The sequence below is a fragment of the Bos indicus genome, chromosome 5 (assembly GCF_029378745.1).
Source record: "Bos indicus isolate NIAB-ARS_2022 breed Sahiwal x Tharparkar chromosome 5, NIAB-ARS_B.indTharparkar_mat_pri_1.0, whole genome shotgun sequence".
NCBI lineage: Eukaryota > Metazoa > Chordata > Mammalia > Artiodactyla > Bovidae > Bos > Bos indicus.
The window spans coordinates 26,856,169-26,871,679 of NC_091764.1; the positions used below are offsets into that span (position 1 = coordinate 26,856,169).

General features: G+C 49.1%; 2 protein-coding genes across 2 annotated transcripts; both read right to left on the reverse strand.

Annotated features, from left to right (window-relative positions):
• Window positions 1-5,564: 5,564 nt before the first annotated feature.
• Window positions 5,565-7,929, reverse strand: MFSD5 (major facilitator superfamily domain containing 5). Its single transcript, XM_019960466.2, has 2 exons — window positions 7,744-7,929; window positions 5,565-7,170 (listed from the first exon to the last, which is right to left on the reverse strand). The coding sequence occupies exon 2, from the start codon at window positions 7,150-7,152 to the stop codon at window positions 5,800-5,802; it is 1,353 nt and encodes a 450-aa protein (XP_019816025.1). The 5' UTR covers window positions 7,153-7,170; window positions 7,744-7,929; the 3' UTR covers window positions 5,565-5,799.
• Window positions 7,930-10,940: 3,011 nt separating this feature from the next.
• Window positions 10,941-14,652, reverse strand: LOC139183079 (sperm mitochondrial-associated cysteine-rich protein). Its single transcript, XM_070789035.1, has 2 exons — window positions 13,150-14,652; window positions 10,941-11,550 (listed from the first exon to the last, which is right to left on the reverse strand). Exon 1 carries the CDS (start codon window positions 13,919-13,921, stop codon window positions 13,409-13,411), a length of 513 nt encoding a protein of 170 aa, XP_070645136.1. The 5' UTR covers window positions 13,922-14,652; the 3' UTR covers window positions 10,941-11,550; window positions 13,150-13,408.
• Window positions 14,653-15,511: the final 859 nt, after the last annotated feature.

A 15,511-nucleotide genomic window follows, 5' to 3' on the forward strand; every position in this document is an offset into this window, starting at 1 on the left:
GCAAAAAAAGGGCGTAGCCTTTCAAGGAATTCTTTAAAACTGTAGTTTTCTGAGGGGCACTGACACAAGTACTGTAGCGAGTTCCAGCTCTCTCTGCCTTCCAGCCTTGCTCCCTCCATCAGTGGGATTGTTTGAGAAAGAATTTTCTTGATGGGGGTGGAGGGTAGATGGGTAGGGTAGGGGCTGTGAGTGAAGAACTACGAAAATTCATTCAGTGGAATATTTCACAGTTTTTAATGGCTTGTGTTCGGTGAGTACAAACTACGTCCCCAAACATGCGCATTCACTTGACTGCTTCTCTTCCCTTCCTCCTCTAAATAATTCAGTTCAGAACTCTGTGTTCAGTTTACTCTATTGGATAACTCATCCTTCTCTGTTACTGGTTTTCTTCATCACTGTCAACCGCTTTTAAGAGCTGAGAATCTAGCCGGGAAGACTATTTAAAACAAACAAACCAACAAAAGAATGACTCGAGAATCTCAGCGTTGAAATGGTAATATTACTGCAGGGGTTCAATGTGCGTTGCAGAAGTTACCTATCTCTCATAGAGTGAGGGAACCAGCAGAGAGGAGAAGTCCATAAATGATTAATGATACATCAGTTCTCTCAATATTTATTTCCTCTTGCTTACACCTTAACAGGCAGTGCCCTGACAATGTTCTAGAATTTTTTCCCTCTTCAAGGGAAGAAAACATCCTTTCTTATGCATCTTCTACTTTTAACAATAAGAAGGAAGTTCTTTAGAGATCAAAAAGTGTTGACCAATGTTAATTTGAGTCACATAATTCAAACACTCAACAGAATCCCTGATGTTTATAAAGAGACAGTAATGGGATGGTGGAAAGAGCTTTCAAGTTGAGCCTGGACAAAGGAGCCAGGTTCTAGTCCCAGCTCAATTTATTATTAATCTGTGAAATAGGGTAGTAACATCAAGCCTCACTCTCTCAGGGGTTTTGCCAGCCTCAAACAGAAAAGCCTTGAAATGCTTTCCAAAGGCCCAACAAGGCTTAGCAGCCACATGTTTTATGTATATATTGATATATAAAGATGTCATAGATATATGAATGATTGTTACAGTCTTCTTGTGGATTTCAGTTATTTATTTATTTTAAAATATTTTATTATTTATTTGACTGCATCCAGTAAGATGAGACGGAGAAGGCAATGGCAACCCACTCCAGTACTCTTGCCTGGAAAATCCCATGGATGGAGGAGCCTGTTAGGCTGCAGTCCATGGAGTTGCTAAGAGCGGGACATGACTGAGCGACTTCACTTTCACTTTTCACTTTCATGCATTGGAGAAGGAAATGGCAACCCACTCCAGTGTTCTTGCCTGGAGAATCCCAGGGACAGGGGAGCCTGATGGGCTGCCGTCTATGGGGTCGCACAGAGTCGGACACGACTGAAGCGACTTAGCAGCAGCAGCAGCAGTAGCAGTAAAATGAGATGGTTGGATGGCATCACCAGCTCGATGGACATGAGTTTGAGTAAGCTCCAGGAGCTGGTGATAGACAGGGAAGCCTGGCGTGCCGCAGTCCCTGGGGTCACAAAGAGTTGGACACAACTGGGTGACTGAACTGAACTGAGTCTTAGTTGCAGAACAGGGGACCTTTCATTGCTTGGGCTTAGTTGCTCCTCAGCATGTGGAATCTTAGTTCCCCAACCAAGACCAGTGATTGAACTTGAGTCCCCTGCATTGCAAGGTGGATTCTTAACCACTGGGCCACCAGGGAAGTCCCTCAATTGTTTTTGAATAAATTTATTTTTAATTGGAGGATAATTGCTTTACAATATTATGTCAGTTTCTGCCATACATCAATATAAATCAGTATCCCTTCCCTCTTGAACCTCCCTCCCACCTCCCACCCCATCCCACCCCTATAGGTTATCACAGAGCACCTGGTTTGAGCTTCCTGTCTCAGATAGCAAGTTCCCACTGGTTATCTATTTCACATGGTAATGTATGTTTTAATGTTACTTTCAATTCGCCCCCCTCTCCTTACCCCACTCTGTGGGCAAGTCTGTTCTCTGCGTCTGCCCTGCAGATAGGTTCCTCAGTACCATCCCCTCAAGTATTGTTTTTTTTTTTCCCCTCAAGTGTTTTTAAAAAGAGAAAAATAAGGTATACTTTAATAAATAAAAAACAAGTTGGAGAACAGCATGAATGGTATGATTCATTTTTATTTTAAAAAAATTAAATATATGCCCTAGACTACAAACATTTGACACTGGTATGAAGGTGGGCTTAAGGGAGCCTATAATTTTTTATATTTTATATGTCTATATGTATATTTGTAATATATTTATATATCAATAAATGTATTTTAACACATGGACATGCATTTACATTCACATAGTTACATTAAATATATCTGTATTTGCCTTTGACTCTTTTACAATTAGCCCATATTTGTTGTTAAAAAAATCATTTAAAGTGAATGTGACATATTTTGATAACATTAGGTCTGATCCCAAGCATGACATGTCTTATAATTAAAACTTTCACATGTCTTATAATTCTATTCTGTGGTTCTGTGGAGAAGTGGTGGCAAAAAATAATAAACAGGGAGAACCACAGGATTGGGGTTAGGGGAAGAGTGTATTGGGAAGTGGAACCCAGACCCAGTGGAAGGACCATGGCCATCAGCTGGGAGCAGCCCTCTCCCCTCCCTGAGCAGGGGCTGTATTTCCAGGAAGAGGTCACTCTCCAGCCTCAGAACTCAGTACTGTCTTCATGCCCCAGTCCTCCTGCCTTCTTGTTCATTGGCTCCTGGTTCCTTGGGCTGTTTCTGTTCTCCTCAGGATCACTTAAAAGCTCCAAATAAAATAATTATATATCCAGCTGGATGGAAAGGCAGAAAATCAGGAAACTCTCTTAGGGAAAAATGGTGGTGTATATCAAATCTGACACCAAGCTGACCTTCCCACTTGAGGAAGAGGAAATGAGTTCAAGTGGAACACACTGACACCCTCCTCAGCTACTCGCACACCCCAAAGCAGAAGGCCTCTCAGATAGCCTGATCCTGCTCTCTGGGCCAGGACCAAGGATAAACACTGCTGGGAATCACCCAACCACACGGATGTGTTGGAAAGTTGTTCACCCCGTTACAGCCCAGTCCACTCATTCTCACACCCAAATCTGGGTAGGGCTCAGCTGGACTGAAAAAGTTAAAAATAAGATATGAAAGCAAGCACTTAGTAGCACTTACACTGGAGGCCAACTGCTGTTTCAAGCGCTTAATTTAACCCTCACAAGCACCCTCAGGGCAGCCACTATACCATCACCCCCATTTTATAGATGAGGAAACTGAGGCGCAAATGTGAACCCAGGCAGTTGGGCCCTGGCTCCATGCTCTTCACCAGTTCCCTGCACTGCCTCTCAGCAAGGCATCATGAGCACTGCTTTGCAGGTGCATCAATCCCTCATTCACCTCATATGGGCAAATATCCAGAGGTGGGCCAGGTAGCCATGGCTAAGTGCTCCCATTCTCATCCCCTTCTCCAGGGACAAGGCTTGGAAGAAAGGAGCAGGGATAGAGGGGGCAAGTCAAGTAGATGAAGGCCCAGGGGAGAGAGTCAGTACATGCCATAGAAGGGGCACTGGGTGGGCAGCAGGAGGCAAGGTTTAGCCTTGGCTTTGCTATATGCCCTTTAAGTGGATTTTCCTCTCAGATAAACTTTCACCAGCACCTAGTAATACAACGCATGGTATATAGTAGGTACTCAATAAAATGTTTACAGCTAAATGGACAATCTTAAAGATACCTGCCAGCTTGTCACACCCAATGAGTCTGCCAGGAAGAACCCTCCCCACTCTATCATCTACCAGCTTCTTTGAAGAGAACTCAGTGGGGACAAAGCTGAAGGAATTTCACTAGTCTGTCTCTACCTCCCTATTTCCTTTTCACTTAGGAACATGCTGCCCCCCTCAAGCTTCCATCAGTAAATAATCTCATTCAAAAAACAAATCATTAACTAGCCTCTGGATTCCAGTCTAATAGAGTTCCCAAACGGGCTACTCTTGAAAAGCCTGGAGTGAGTTAGCCTGTCTCCTCTCCATTTACTGAGCACAGCCATGGGCCAAGCCCCCACTTGTGTGTATATATGGGGGAGACAAGGGCATATAAGACACAATTTCTTCCTGTCCTCAAGGACGGAGAGTCTACAAATAACTATAAAATATAGGCAGAAAGGGGAAGTGGAGTTATTGTAACAGACTCTGTTTTAGCCTTAAGATGGGGGAAGGAAAAGATATCTGCTTTTTTCATACTTAACCTCAGCATCTATTCCCTGCAGCTAGGTGGGGGAACGTGTTTTTTTTCCTTCTCTGAGCAGAGACCTGAGACCACTACTCTTCCCTCCCCTTGGCCTCACCCTGCAGGCACCCATCCATCAGCATTCCTCCCCCAATGGGTGATGCTATCTCCCCACACAGGTTTGGACTTGCAGGTCCTGGAAAGTTTTGCTTCTTCGTGTCTGGGAATTCGTCTGGGACTCAAGGAAAGGTCATCAACCTCTTTTCTAGGACAGGTAGGTCCCTCATGCCCACCTCAAGCACATTCCAGGACACACCCTGAGCCGACCCTCCTTCCATTCCCCACCCTGCTTAACTGCTGGCTCTGCTTCCTCTGAGAAGCCCAGGTTTGGGTGGGAGGAGGAAAGGCAGATACAATCAGAGGTGAGGCAGGGAGGGGCTCAAAGAACTTGAGTTCCTGGTACTGGTACTATTTCCTGCCCTGATGGCTCCCTCACCCTCACTCAGGGTGGGGAACAATCAGGTACAGACAAGATCACGGTCTGTCAGCCATTCACTGCTGTGTCCTCTGCAGCCCTTCACTTGGGTTTCATGCAAGCATACAGGCCCTAATGGGCCCAGGTGATTCGGACAAGGGGTGCATTTGTGGCCAGAGAGGCAGAAGGCAAGCGGCACGCATGTGCTGAGCTGCAAGCCTATTCATGCAGCAAGCCTCTGGATTTGCCACAAGAGGTGGTCACAGAAGCAGCTCGAGCCCCTGGAATCTTTGCTCAGTGGCTTGGACATCCACTCCATAGGCTCCAGAGATTGTCTCACTCCGGATGTGGAGTAAGGTTTTTGCTTGGCAAATGGGGAGGGTGCCTGTCCCCAGGGTAACAAGATATGGAGGACCTCAGAGCCTCAGGCTTTTCCCACCCATTTCTGTTGAAAGGCAATTCCACAGTTCTCAGTTTAAGGTGGAGGCAGTCTTAGAGAGGGCTTCCCTGGTGGCTCAGTGGTAAAGAATCCGCTTGCCAATGCAGGAGACGTGGGTTCAATCGCTGGGTCAGGAAGATCCCATGGAAAGGGCAGTGGCAACCCACTTCAGTATTCTTGCCTGGGAAATCCCATGGACAAAGGAGCCTGGCAGGCTACAGTCCATGGGGTCACAAAGAGTCAGACACAACTTAGCAACTAAACAAGTCTTACTGAAGCTAGAAAGACAAACGTTCCACTGGTAACCCCACCTCTCACCTCACAACCTCCAGCTGCCCCCTCATAAGAACTACTGAGGTGGGTACAGGTGAGGATGAGTAAATAAGATCAATGATCAATTAAAATTGTTTATTTTAAAGTGGAAAGGGGGAAGGGAGTGACACAGAGGCAACTTTTGGCATCTTCTTTCCAGGCCATCACCCCATGTGCTTCCCAACCCAAAGCACTGACAGGAGGAGCCCCCGGACAGGCTGAGGGGCTAAAGAGCCGCAAGGTCACAGAGAGATCTGTTCAGCCCTGGAGAGGTGGGGTTCAAGGGTCCATCCCAGCTCCCTGGTCCTAGAACAGGGTCAGAGCTCAGGAGTGTAGGGCTCCCCAGTGGGTGAGGGCACCCGCAGCTCAGCATCATGCCTGACCACGGTGAAGAGTCCCACCACTGCCAGCAGAGCCATCACCATGACGGCGGAGCAGATGCTGAACATATTCCGAGTGCCCGTTTTGCGATCGCTGTCATGGAGGACCAGGAGCCCCAGGCAGGCCAGTAAGTGCAGGGGCACCCGGAACCAGTTGAGGACACCAGCTTGCTCGGTCTCAGGGATCACCTTTCTCCGCAGGAAGCTCATGCTGGGAAAGTACAGTCCACAGGCCAGTTCAATGAGGAGGAAGGCTATGAAAGATTCCACTGGACTCTCCTGGCCTGGGCTGGTAGAGAAAGTCAACATGAAGAGGGAGAAGACGACAATGAGGACGGCGAGGGAGAGTAGATGCATGGGCTGAAGGTGGTACCTCTTGGAGGTAGCGATGCGGTACAGGGAAGAGCCGAGTAGGCTGGCTGCCATGAAGCTGGAGAAGATGATGCCCAGTGGAGCCCCATGTGGGTCCAGCACAGGTGTCCAGAGGAAGACAAAGATGAAAATGACACTCTCAAACAGGGCCTGGATGGTGCCTAGCAGCAGCACACGACGGTCCGACAGAAGGCAGCGCAGGCCCCCAGCACAGGTCCTAGAGAAGGCACGCTGCCGATCATAGTTCTCTCCCCAGTTATGAAGGGCCAAGGCCCCAGCCAGAGCCAAGAGAGGGATGGCGGCCACAAAGGGGGCTACAGGCCCCAGGCCCATCCAGCAGGCCACAGCCTCAGCGGCCACACCTGCCGCTACAGCCAGCACATGGTTCCAGAAGGCAGCTCGGGCAAAGGTAGCTGGGATCCATTCGGTGGGGAAGTCATGCCGTTCCAGGTGCTCATGGATATACCAGGCCTCAAAGGCTGAGAAGAGCAGGGCTGTAGATAGCCCACCTAGTGCTCGGCCCACCAGCAGCACAAAGTAGTCCCGGGAGAGTTTGGTTAAGCAGCAGAGAGAGTAAGTGAGGGAGAAGAGGACACAAGATTTCTTGCGACCCAGCCAATCCACCAGGGAGGAAGCCACCAGTCCAAAGAGGACGGTGGAGGCAAGGCCGCAGACGTAGAGGATGGCAATTTGTGCCTCCAGGAAGTGGTAATGCTGGTAGAGTTTGTAGAGGTAGGGGGCCTGCAGCCAGTCAGCTGCCAGGGCCAGGAAGTAGACCTGATAGAAGTCCAGTTGAAACCGAAGGAAAGAGGGATTGCTGCAGGCCCTTCCAGAGGGCTTAGCCCGGCATCTTGACAGCTCCAACCCCAGGCAGGAGGCCAGGAGGACCACAAAAGCAAGGTAAGCAGTCACCAGCATGGCCGGCCCCCGGACGACCTGGGAAGAGAAGGGGGCTTCAGAGTCACATCCATTGCCCGGGTATTGCTGTCAAGGGGCTGCCTGTCTAAGCAGAAAGCGGATCCACCCAACCCCCCTGCCAACAGAACTCCCCCACCCCTCTATTCCACTCCCCCAGAGCTCAGACCGGAGGGACCAGTTGGGTGGGTGGGAGGAGTGGCCCGCCAGAGCGGGACACTCTGGGGCAGGGAGGGGTGTGAGAGGAGAGAAGATTGAGCATTCGCCCCACCCTTTCCTGGCATAGCAAAGAGGGAGTACCTAATCCCAGCCCCGCAAGTTAAGGGGCTGCTGCCCTTCCCCGTAACAGCGTTTACAAACTGTACTTCCTTCTGTTACCTCCCATCCTCTTTGAGGAGCCTGTTTTTGCCCTCGAGGTCTCGTCATCTGTCCCAGGCATCCCTACCACCCGCGCAGGCCTCTAGAGTTGCTTCAGGTCACGCGCGTGCATCTCAGATTTCCCCCTCCTTTGGGTCAGGGCACCCCCACCTGCGCCCCCTAGCCCCGCTGGCCGCCGCCACACACGCTCGCGCCTTGCCCAGACCCTGGTCTCACCTGCTGCCCCGGTCTGCGGGGACGCTCCGGACACGTCCGGCTCCAGGCCGCCCGGCCGCCCTTCCCGCTCTACCTCCTGCTCTGGCTCCGGCTCGGGTTCCACCAGCGCGCCCGCCCCTCACAGCCTGCTTCCGGGAGCCGGGGAGGCCTCTGGCCGCCGCCATGATGGCCCCATCACGTGACGGGGGCGCGGCGTTCAAACCCCGCCCCTGCTCCGCCCTCTAGCCGGGACTCGACGACAACCTCCGGACGCCCGGCGGGGCCAAGACTGGAGGCGGCGGTGGTCGTGGTTTCTGCTCCTGGTTCACTCCTATCCGTGGCCTTCCCATGACACTCGCTTCTTCGACTCCCGGATACCTACCGAACCCCCTGGAAATAAAGACCCATTTTCAATCTCTTCCTCCGTGTCGTGGGTTACGGAGCGCTGCTGTGCCTAAGACAATGCCAGCAGTTCCGCAGAGTCGGGGTTTGATCTTCTTAAGGAACATCGTCACCCTAAGCCGAGACGGGCTTCTCGATTTTCTCTTCTCCCACAATAGTGACTTCCTGGCCAGAAGTCAGTATGGCTCACACACCTGAGGGAGGCAGTGTGGTGTAAAGGACTTGGACTTGGCTTGCAGACCGCTAAGGCTCAAATCCCACCCCTATCTCTTACCAGCTGTGTCGCCTCTGGCAAGCCATATGACTTCTCAGTGTCCCAGTTAATTAGTCTGCATCATAGGAGAGCAGCGCCCAACTGAAGAAGGCTCAAAGTTCAGTGGCAGTCAAGAGTTAAGAACTTCAGCCTTGGAGTTGGACGCCCACACTCTGCTACAGCTGTGGTACCTGGGAAAGGTTATTTAACCTCTTTCCAGCTTTAGTATTATCTCCTCAAAACCCTCCAATGGGGAACTTCCCTGGTGGTCCAGTGGCTAAAACTCCTTCTTCCAATGCAAGGGGCCTGGGTTCCATCCCTGGTCAGGGAACTAGATCCCACGTGCTGAAAGGAAGATCCCACCTGCCATAATTAAGACTCGAGGAAGCCAAATAAGTAAATAAATAATTTAAGACAAAAAAACAAACAAAACACCCTCCAATGCCTTCTTATCTCACTAAGCGAAAAAGCCAAAATCATAATAGCCTACAAAATCCTTTGTCCTCTTTTCTGCTGCCACTTCTCTGACCTCATCTCTTACCATTTTCCCTCCTGCGCCTTCTATTCCATCTACACTGGCTATCACTAGGGCCTTTGCACACTGTGCCCTGTGAAGCTCTGGTTCTCCCAGATATCCACATGGTTCCCTCCTGCAGCTCCTACAATTCTCTGTTCAAGTGTCAGAGAGGCCTTCCTTGCTCATACTGTTGAAAAGGCAGCGCCACCTCTGCCACAGTAACCTACCTGCTTCCCTTCCAACACTCTATTCTCCTTTGCTGCCTTTTCTTCATAGCACTTAATATTATCTGGCACACTTAACTGCTTACTGCTTCTTCTCCCTACAAATTTCTGCTTTGTTCACTTATATTTCCAGTACTTGAAACATTTAATGAGACATAAAAGGCATTCCATAAATACCAGATGAATAAATAAGATAATACATGTAAATTATTCTAAAAAGTGCTGGTCTTTATTAGCTGGTAACACTTATCAAACTTTTTTTAAATATTATTTCTTTATTTTTGGCTGGACTGAATCTTTATTGTTGCATGGGCTTTCTCTAGTTGCCGCCAGTGGGAACTACTCTAGTTGCCGTGTGAGGGTTTCTCTTTTTGCAGAGCATGGGCTCTAGGGCATGTGGGGTTCAGTAGTTGTGGCATGTGGGCTTGTTTGCCCCGTGGCATATGGAATCTTCCTGGACCAGGGATTGAACTTGTGTACCCTGCATTGACCAGTAGATTCTTTAACCACTGGCCCACCACGGAAGTGCATCAGTTATTATGTATTACACCTAAGCTCTGTTTTAGGAAGTCCTGGGCCAACTGCTATAGATGAAGTGTTTAACTGTCTCAACAACTTGTTAGGTAGGTACTTCAGAATTGGAAAGGTTAGTAACACGACAGGACTCACATGGTAAGAGGTAGAGTCAGAACTGGGACCCAGATCTTCCCAATTCCACACTTGTGATTTCTGGGAAGATTAAATGTGTTCACCCTCTTGCACAGGTGATTAGTGTCTGTTTTCTTTATACTGAAGAAGGGTGGGAGAGTCTGGAATTATATCGTAAGAAATACTTTCTTATGATAAACAGCTGAGATTTATATTCCACAACTTCCAAAGTGCCTTTATCCCTAACTGGCAAACTTCTAGAGGATAGAAAAGGGTATCGGTTCCCATGCTTCGTCTAGAAGCACAAAGCTCAAAAATCATGATTTCCCAAGGTCACTCAGTGAGTGAGGGCATGGGGGAATCCAAATGCCCTCCATCCTGGTCCTGGACTGAAAACCCTTGATCTCCTGACACCTTGTCTCTCAGTTCCTGGTGATCTTTTCTTTGAGGGAGGAGGTCACCCTGCATGATAGCAGGGAGTGGGACAGGATGGCCTTACATGCCTTGTCTTCTGTTTTCCAGGATGGAGGCCAGTGTTCTCCATTACTGAGTTGCAGTTTTCTCAGAAGCACCCAAGAAAGACTTTAGGGAAGGTTACATTATTTTGGATTATTTTTATCATAGGACCTATTCAAAAAATGTTTACTCTTTAAGGTTCCCCTGGCCCCTCAGAGCTGTGAAGCACAGCTGAGAAAGATACTTTACATGGGATATGTGCCAGCAGAGCTGCAGAGGACTGGAAGGGATAGAGAATATCCTGAGAGAGCAAATCCATCTCTAGGACCCACTTCTAGTAGAGGGCAAGGAGGACCAGGGTCTGTATGTGGGGAGTTACAGGGAAAGTCTGGCTTTCAGAGCGGGCAGGGAGGATGCTCTGGGAATTACTAGGAACCATGCCTACAAGAGGAGCATCATTTAAAACTTTTATTATGAAAATGTTCAAATAAAGGTAGAGGTTCTATGAAACCCTAAATACTTAATTCAACAATATTGATTTTTATCCTTTTGTTCCTTTTCCTCCTTTCTTTTATTTGCCAAAATACTTAAATACGTCACTTCATTCCATGCTTCAGTATGCATCTCTAGGAAATAAGGACCTTTTCTTACATAACCTCAAGGCCATTTTCACATTTAACAAAATCAACACTGATTCCTTGGCATTGTAAGTACTCAGTTCATAATTAAATTAAATGTTTAATTAAATGTTAAATAAATAATTAAATGTTTTCAACAGTCTAAAAATGTCTTTTTACAATTGGGAGGTCCCCATCAGGAATCAAACAAGGTCCACTTATCCTGTGTAGTAGCTGTCTTTGTACGCCACGCTCTCATTGACTGTCCTGTTCAGCCATTGACTAGTTGAAGAAATCAGGTCAGATTTCCTTTAAAATGTCCCACATTCTGGATATTTTGTTTTACTTCCTTGTTGTGCCATTTAATTTGTTCTCCACCCCCCATATTTCCTATTAAATGGAGGTTAGCGGTAGGGTTTGAGTAGAATCATGCTCAGTTTTTTTTGTTTGTTTCTTTGTTTGGCAAGAGTCCTTCACAGGTGGTGCTGAGTGCTTCAGATTGCATCATATCAGGAGGTACAGGCCATGTGGTTGTGCCCTTTTTAGTGATGCTAAGATTCATCAGTGGGGTCAGGTAGTTACGTTCTCCATCAACCACCATCCTTAGTTTCATCCATTGAAGAGTCTTGCTTTGATCAGTTATTTCATTAGGGGTTGCAAAAACGGTGATTTTCCTAATTCCATATGTCTTCTACATCAGCTGGAGTTCTTCTGTAAAAAAGAAATTTTCTTCACCACTTAGAGCTATTTGACCACCCTGAAATATAGTTTACACAGGACAGGTAGCATAAATGCATAATTCTTTTTCTTTTTAGTTGCCAATTTTCAGAATATGAAGTTGGGAGAAAAAAAGGTTTGGACTTAGAGCTCAGTAAGGATAAGATGGCCTGGACAGTGGGTAGGGGACAAAGGGACTGTTTGGTAGCTATGTCCAGCCCTTGCTCACTCCAGGACATGGGCTGTTTGGGGGGCAATGGAAGACTTGGTGTCCTGGCCCTTGGACAGCAATGAGATGGGTATGACGTAGGCCTGTATGCAGGAAGCTGCAGGACTCAGAGAGATGAGGAGAGACAGACAGAAAGCCGGATACTGGGGAGGCAGAAAGAGAGACAGGAATTGGAAAACAGAAGAACAGAATTGGGAAACAGAATTGGACCCAGAAAGACAGGAACAAAGACAGAGAGACAAAGAAGGGAAATAGAAATCAAAAAGATCTAGAGTGCCTTTCTCCCAGAAGCAGAATAGGACAGAAGAGGAGAGAAATAGGAGGTGAGTCAAAAGACCAAGGAAAAGATCTTAATTTATCTACTTAAAAAATAATTGTAACATATAGTGGAGCTATATGTAACTTTGTCCTGTTTAAAAAAAAAAAAAAAGACCAAGGAAGAAAACAAACATGAAAATACAAAATGAGACAGGGAAAGGGGAAGAAAAAGACATGTATGTTAAGCAGATTTTAAATTAGATGGGGAAAAGAAGGGACAGAGTGGGATAAACAGATGTAAAGACACAAGTTAGGTGGAGGTAGAGTGTCCAGGTGGCAGAAAAAAAGGAAACAGAAATGGAGAGAGTGATGTAGAAAGCTAGCAGGAAGGATAAGCAGAAGGATATACAGAGATAGAAAGGAAAGAACAAAGGGTCCCAGAGAAGGAGGCAGAGAAAGAAGACTGAAGCAGATCAGTGTCAGATAACTTGGAGAATATGATGGGATGCTTAGGGGCTCCCAGCTTAAGATCCAATCCCAGGCAGATACAAGCATCTATCAGCTCCATCTTCCTCTTTGTGGCTTCTCCAACTCCCCAGCCCCACTCCCAGGGACAGGGAACTATGACTAGCTGCATGTGGATGGAATCATTGGAAACCTGAGTCAAGGGCTCCCAGCTTCCATCACCCCTTGCCAGATGAGCGTGAATGTAACAGATAGGATTATTGCTGGAAGATTGGGGTCATGAGGCTGGGCAAGCCCTCAGAGATTTGAAAGATAAGACATCTAGGTGGAGAGCACCGGGTTCCTAGAAGTAAAGGACCATAAAGGATGTCATGATATCCAAGGGGAGGGAGGAACCAAGAATCCTCTGTTCGGCCTCTTCTTCCGGTCCAAGAGCCACTGCCCTTCCTTCAGGCTCATGATGAGAGGTAAAGGGTTCAGAGACTCTTGGGTTATTCAGGGATATGGGTGAAGGTCCATGGGGCAGAAAAAGTGGTCCCTGGATGAAGGAGCCATCTTATCCACGCAAACTACAGAAAAGATGAGCCAAGAAGGGTCTCCCAGGGAGGTCAACTAGAGGGGGAAATGATCAACTTGCTCACCTTCAGGGACCACAGGAGAGGCCCTGAGAAGAACATTTTCCATTGCAGAAGTTGCAGAAGAGGAGGTTCTGGAACCAGTGAGAGCGTGTCCAGAAACTAGCTTCAAAACAGAGGCCTGGCTCTCACTCCCAGGACTGAGGAGGAGGCCAGGGGGCTCTGAGCAGCCTGCCCCCCTCCCTACCTGGGAGAGGGTCCAGCTGATCTTCTGCCTGCAGAAGTGCTCCAGGAGATGGGCACTCTCCCAAGGTGCAACCGCCCCCTAGACAATCAGACAGTGCCGAGAGGTGCGCTGTCCCCTAAAGCAGCAGCTGCAGTGGCCAGTGGAGCTTGGGGGTCCCCAGGCAGCCCCTCGACCACAGCCACAGCTGTCACTGCAGCCCCAGCAGGAGCTGGAACAGGTGGCTCGACCCCTGGAGCAAGGGTACATGGGGCAAGGAGATGGGCGGCAGCAGGTCAAGTGCTGGCCAGAGCACTGGCTGCAGGCACTGTGGGGATAAGTCAAGGGAGGACAGGCGGGGCAGGGAGGGCAGGAGCAGGTACAGGGTGGGCCCGGGAGGCCAGGACAGGAGGGGCAGGGAGCTGCGTAGGAAGGATAGGCGGTGCAGGAGCAGGTGGGAGGGGGACAGGCTGGGCAGGGGCAGGCACAGGCAGAGGGGGGGCAGGACGGACAAGGGGAGGCAGCTGGTGGGCAGTGTCCAGAGGGCGCAGGTGGCTGTTGATGGCTGGCTTTCTTGTTCCGAGGCCCCAGACGTAGGCCCAGAGAGAAGTCCATTCAGTGGCGGGGAGCGGCCAGGCTGGGGGTTGGGTGAAAGGGAGGGTACCTACGGGTGGGGTCAGAGGGGGAACTGTGGGGAGCGGGGGTGGGGGCAGGATTAAACCTAAGACACTGCTGAGCCTCTCTGAGCTGGCAGGAGCTCAGACCTCCCCAGCTAGCCCTCCCCTTCCCTGCTTGCCGGCTACCCTCCCCTCCACAGAGCACCTTCCACGGGCACCAGATCAGACCAAGTCCTCTAACTATGATGTGCGCTTTTCACGCCTCCGTCCTTTGTTCACTCTTCCTTCTGCTCGCAGTGCCCTTTCTCTTTTCTCCACCTGGCAAGATCCTTTTCATCTCTGAAGACTTCCCCTTTATTCAATCAAAAAGTATTTCTTGAGCTGTGGGCACCTGACACCTGCCCATCACTCTCCAGCCCTGATGACCAGAATGAGTGCTTCAGACTTCCAAACAGTCCCCAGAGGAGACTCAGGGCAGTAGCAGCAGCACAGCAGATGCTCTGAGACTCTGCCTGGGATATTGGTGGGAGCTGGTGGAGCAGGGGAGACCTAGGTCCTGGGAGTTTCCAGATAGGGCAAGTCCCAGGTGTTGGGGGGAGGAGGAGGGCCTGGCTGTCTCTGGGAGCCTGACAACTAGCCTGGACAATTATTACTGGAGGGCCTGTCATGCAGCAGGTACTGGTCATGTTACAGAGCAAGACAGTGAGGTTTCCTCTTATGGAGTGCCATTTAAAGTGAGGGGTGGGGCTGGGTGGGGACAAAAAGCAAACAGGTAAACAAATAAATACATTAGCTTGTCTAGGAGCATGGAATGGCTGTGAAAAAAACCCCAGAGTGATGTGATACAAAGTGACTCAGAGAGGTGGATCCTTTAGAAGGAGCAGCTAGACTGCCACCACACAGTCAGCTCCAAGGGCCCTTAAGGGTTTAAAGGGAAGTGAAGTCGCTCAGTTGTGTCCGACTCTTTTCGACCCCATGGACTATAGCCGACCAGGTTCCTCTGTCCCTGGGATTTTCCAGGCAAGAATACTGGAGTGGGTTGCCACTTAAGGGTTTGGGAGGAGATAAAAGTCCTGGCAGATCACAGGAAAGCAGCCTGAGGCTGACTAGAACCCAGATGGCTGGACTGGGAGGAAAACAAAAGCTGAGAGGAGGGTAAGGAGGTCTGGAAAAATTTGTAATAGAAAATTCAGTGGCCAGGGCTTCCCTGGTGGTCCAGTGGCTAAGACTCCCCACTCCCAATGCAGGGGGCCGGGTTCGATCTCTGGTCAGGAAACTAGATGCCACATCTCAGCTAAGAGTTTGCATGCCTCAAGTAAGAATGCACAGGCCACAACTAAGACCTGGAGCAGCCAAATAAATAAACAACTATTTAAAGAAAATTCAGTGGTCAGGGACAGTGCCACTGAGAAGTGACATTTTAGCAAGGGCATTTTAGAAGAAAGCGAGGGAGACAGCCATGGAGATGGCTCGTGGAAGAACATTCAGAGAGGGGGGACAGCAAGTACAAAAAACAGAGAGGAGAGTCATATGGCATAGGTAGAGAGCCAGGTAGAGGCCCTGGGAGCCACGGCAGTGACTTGGATCT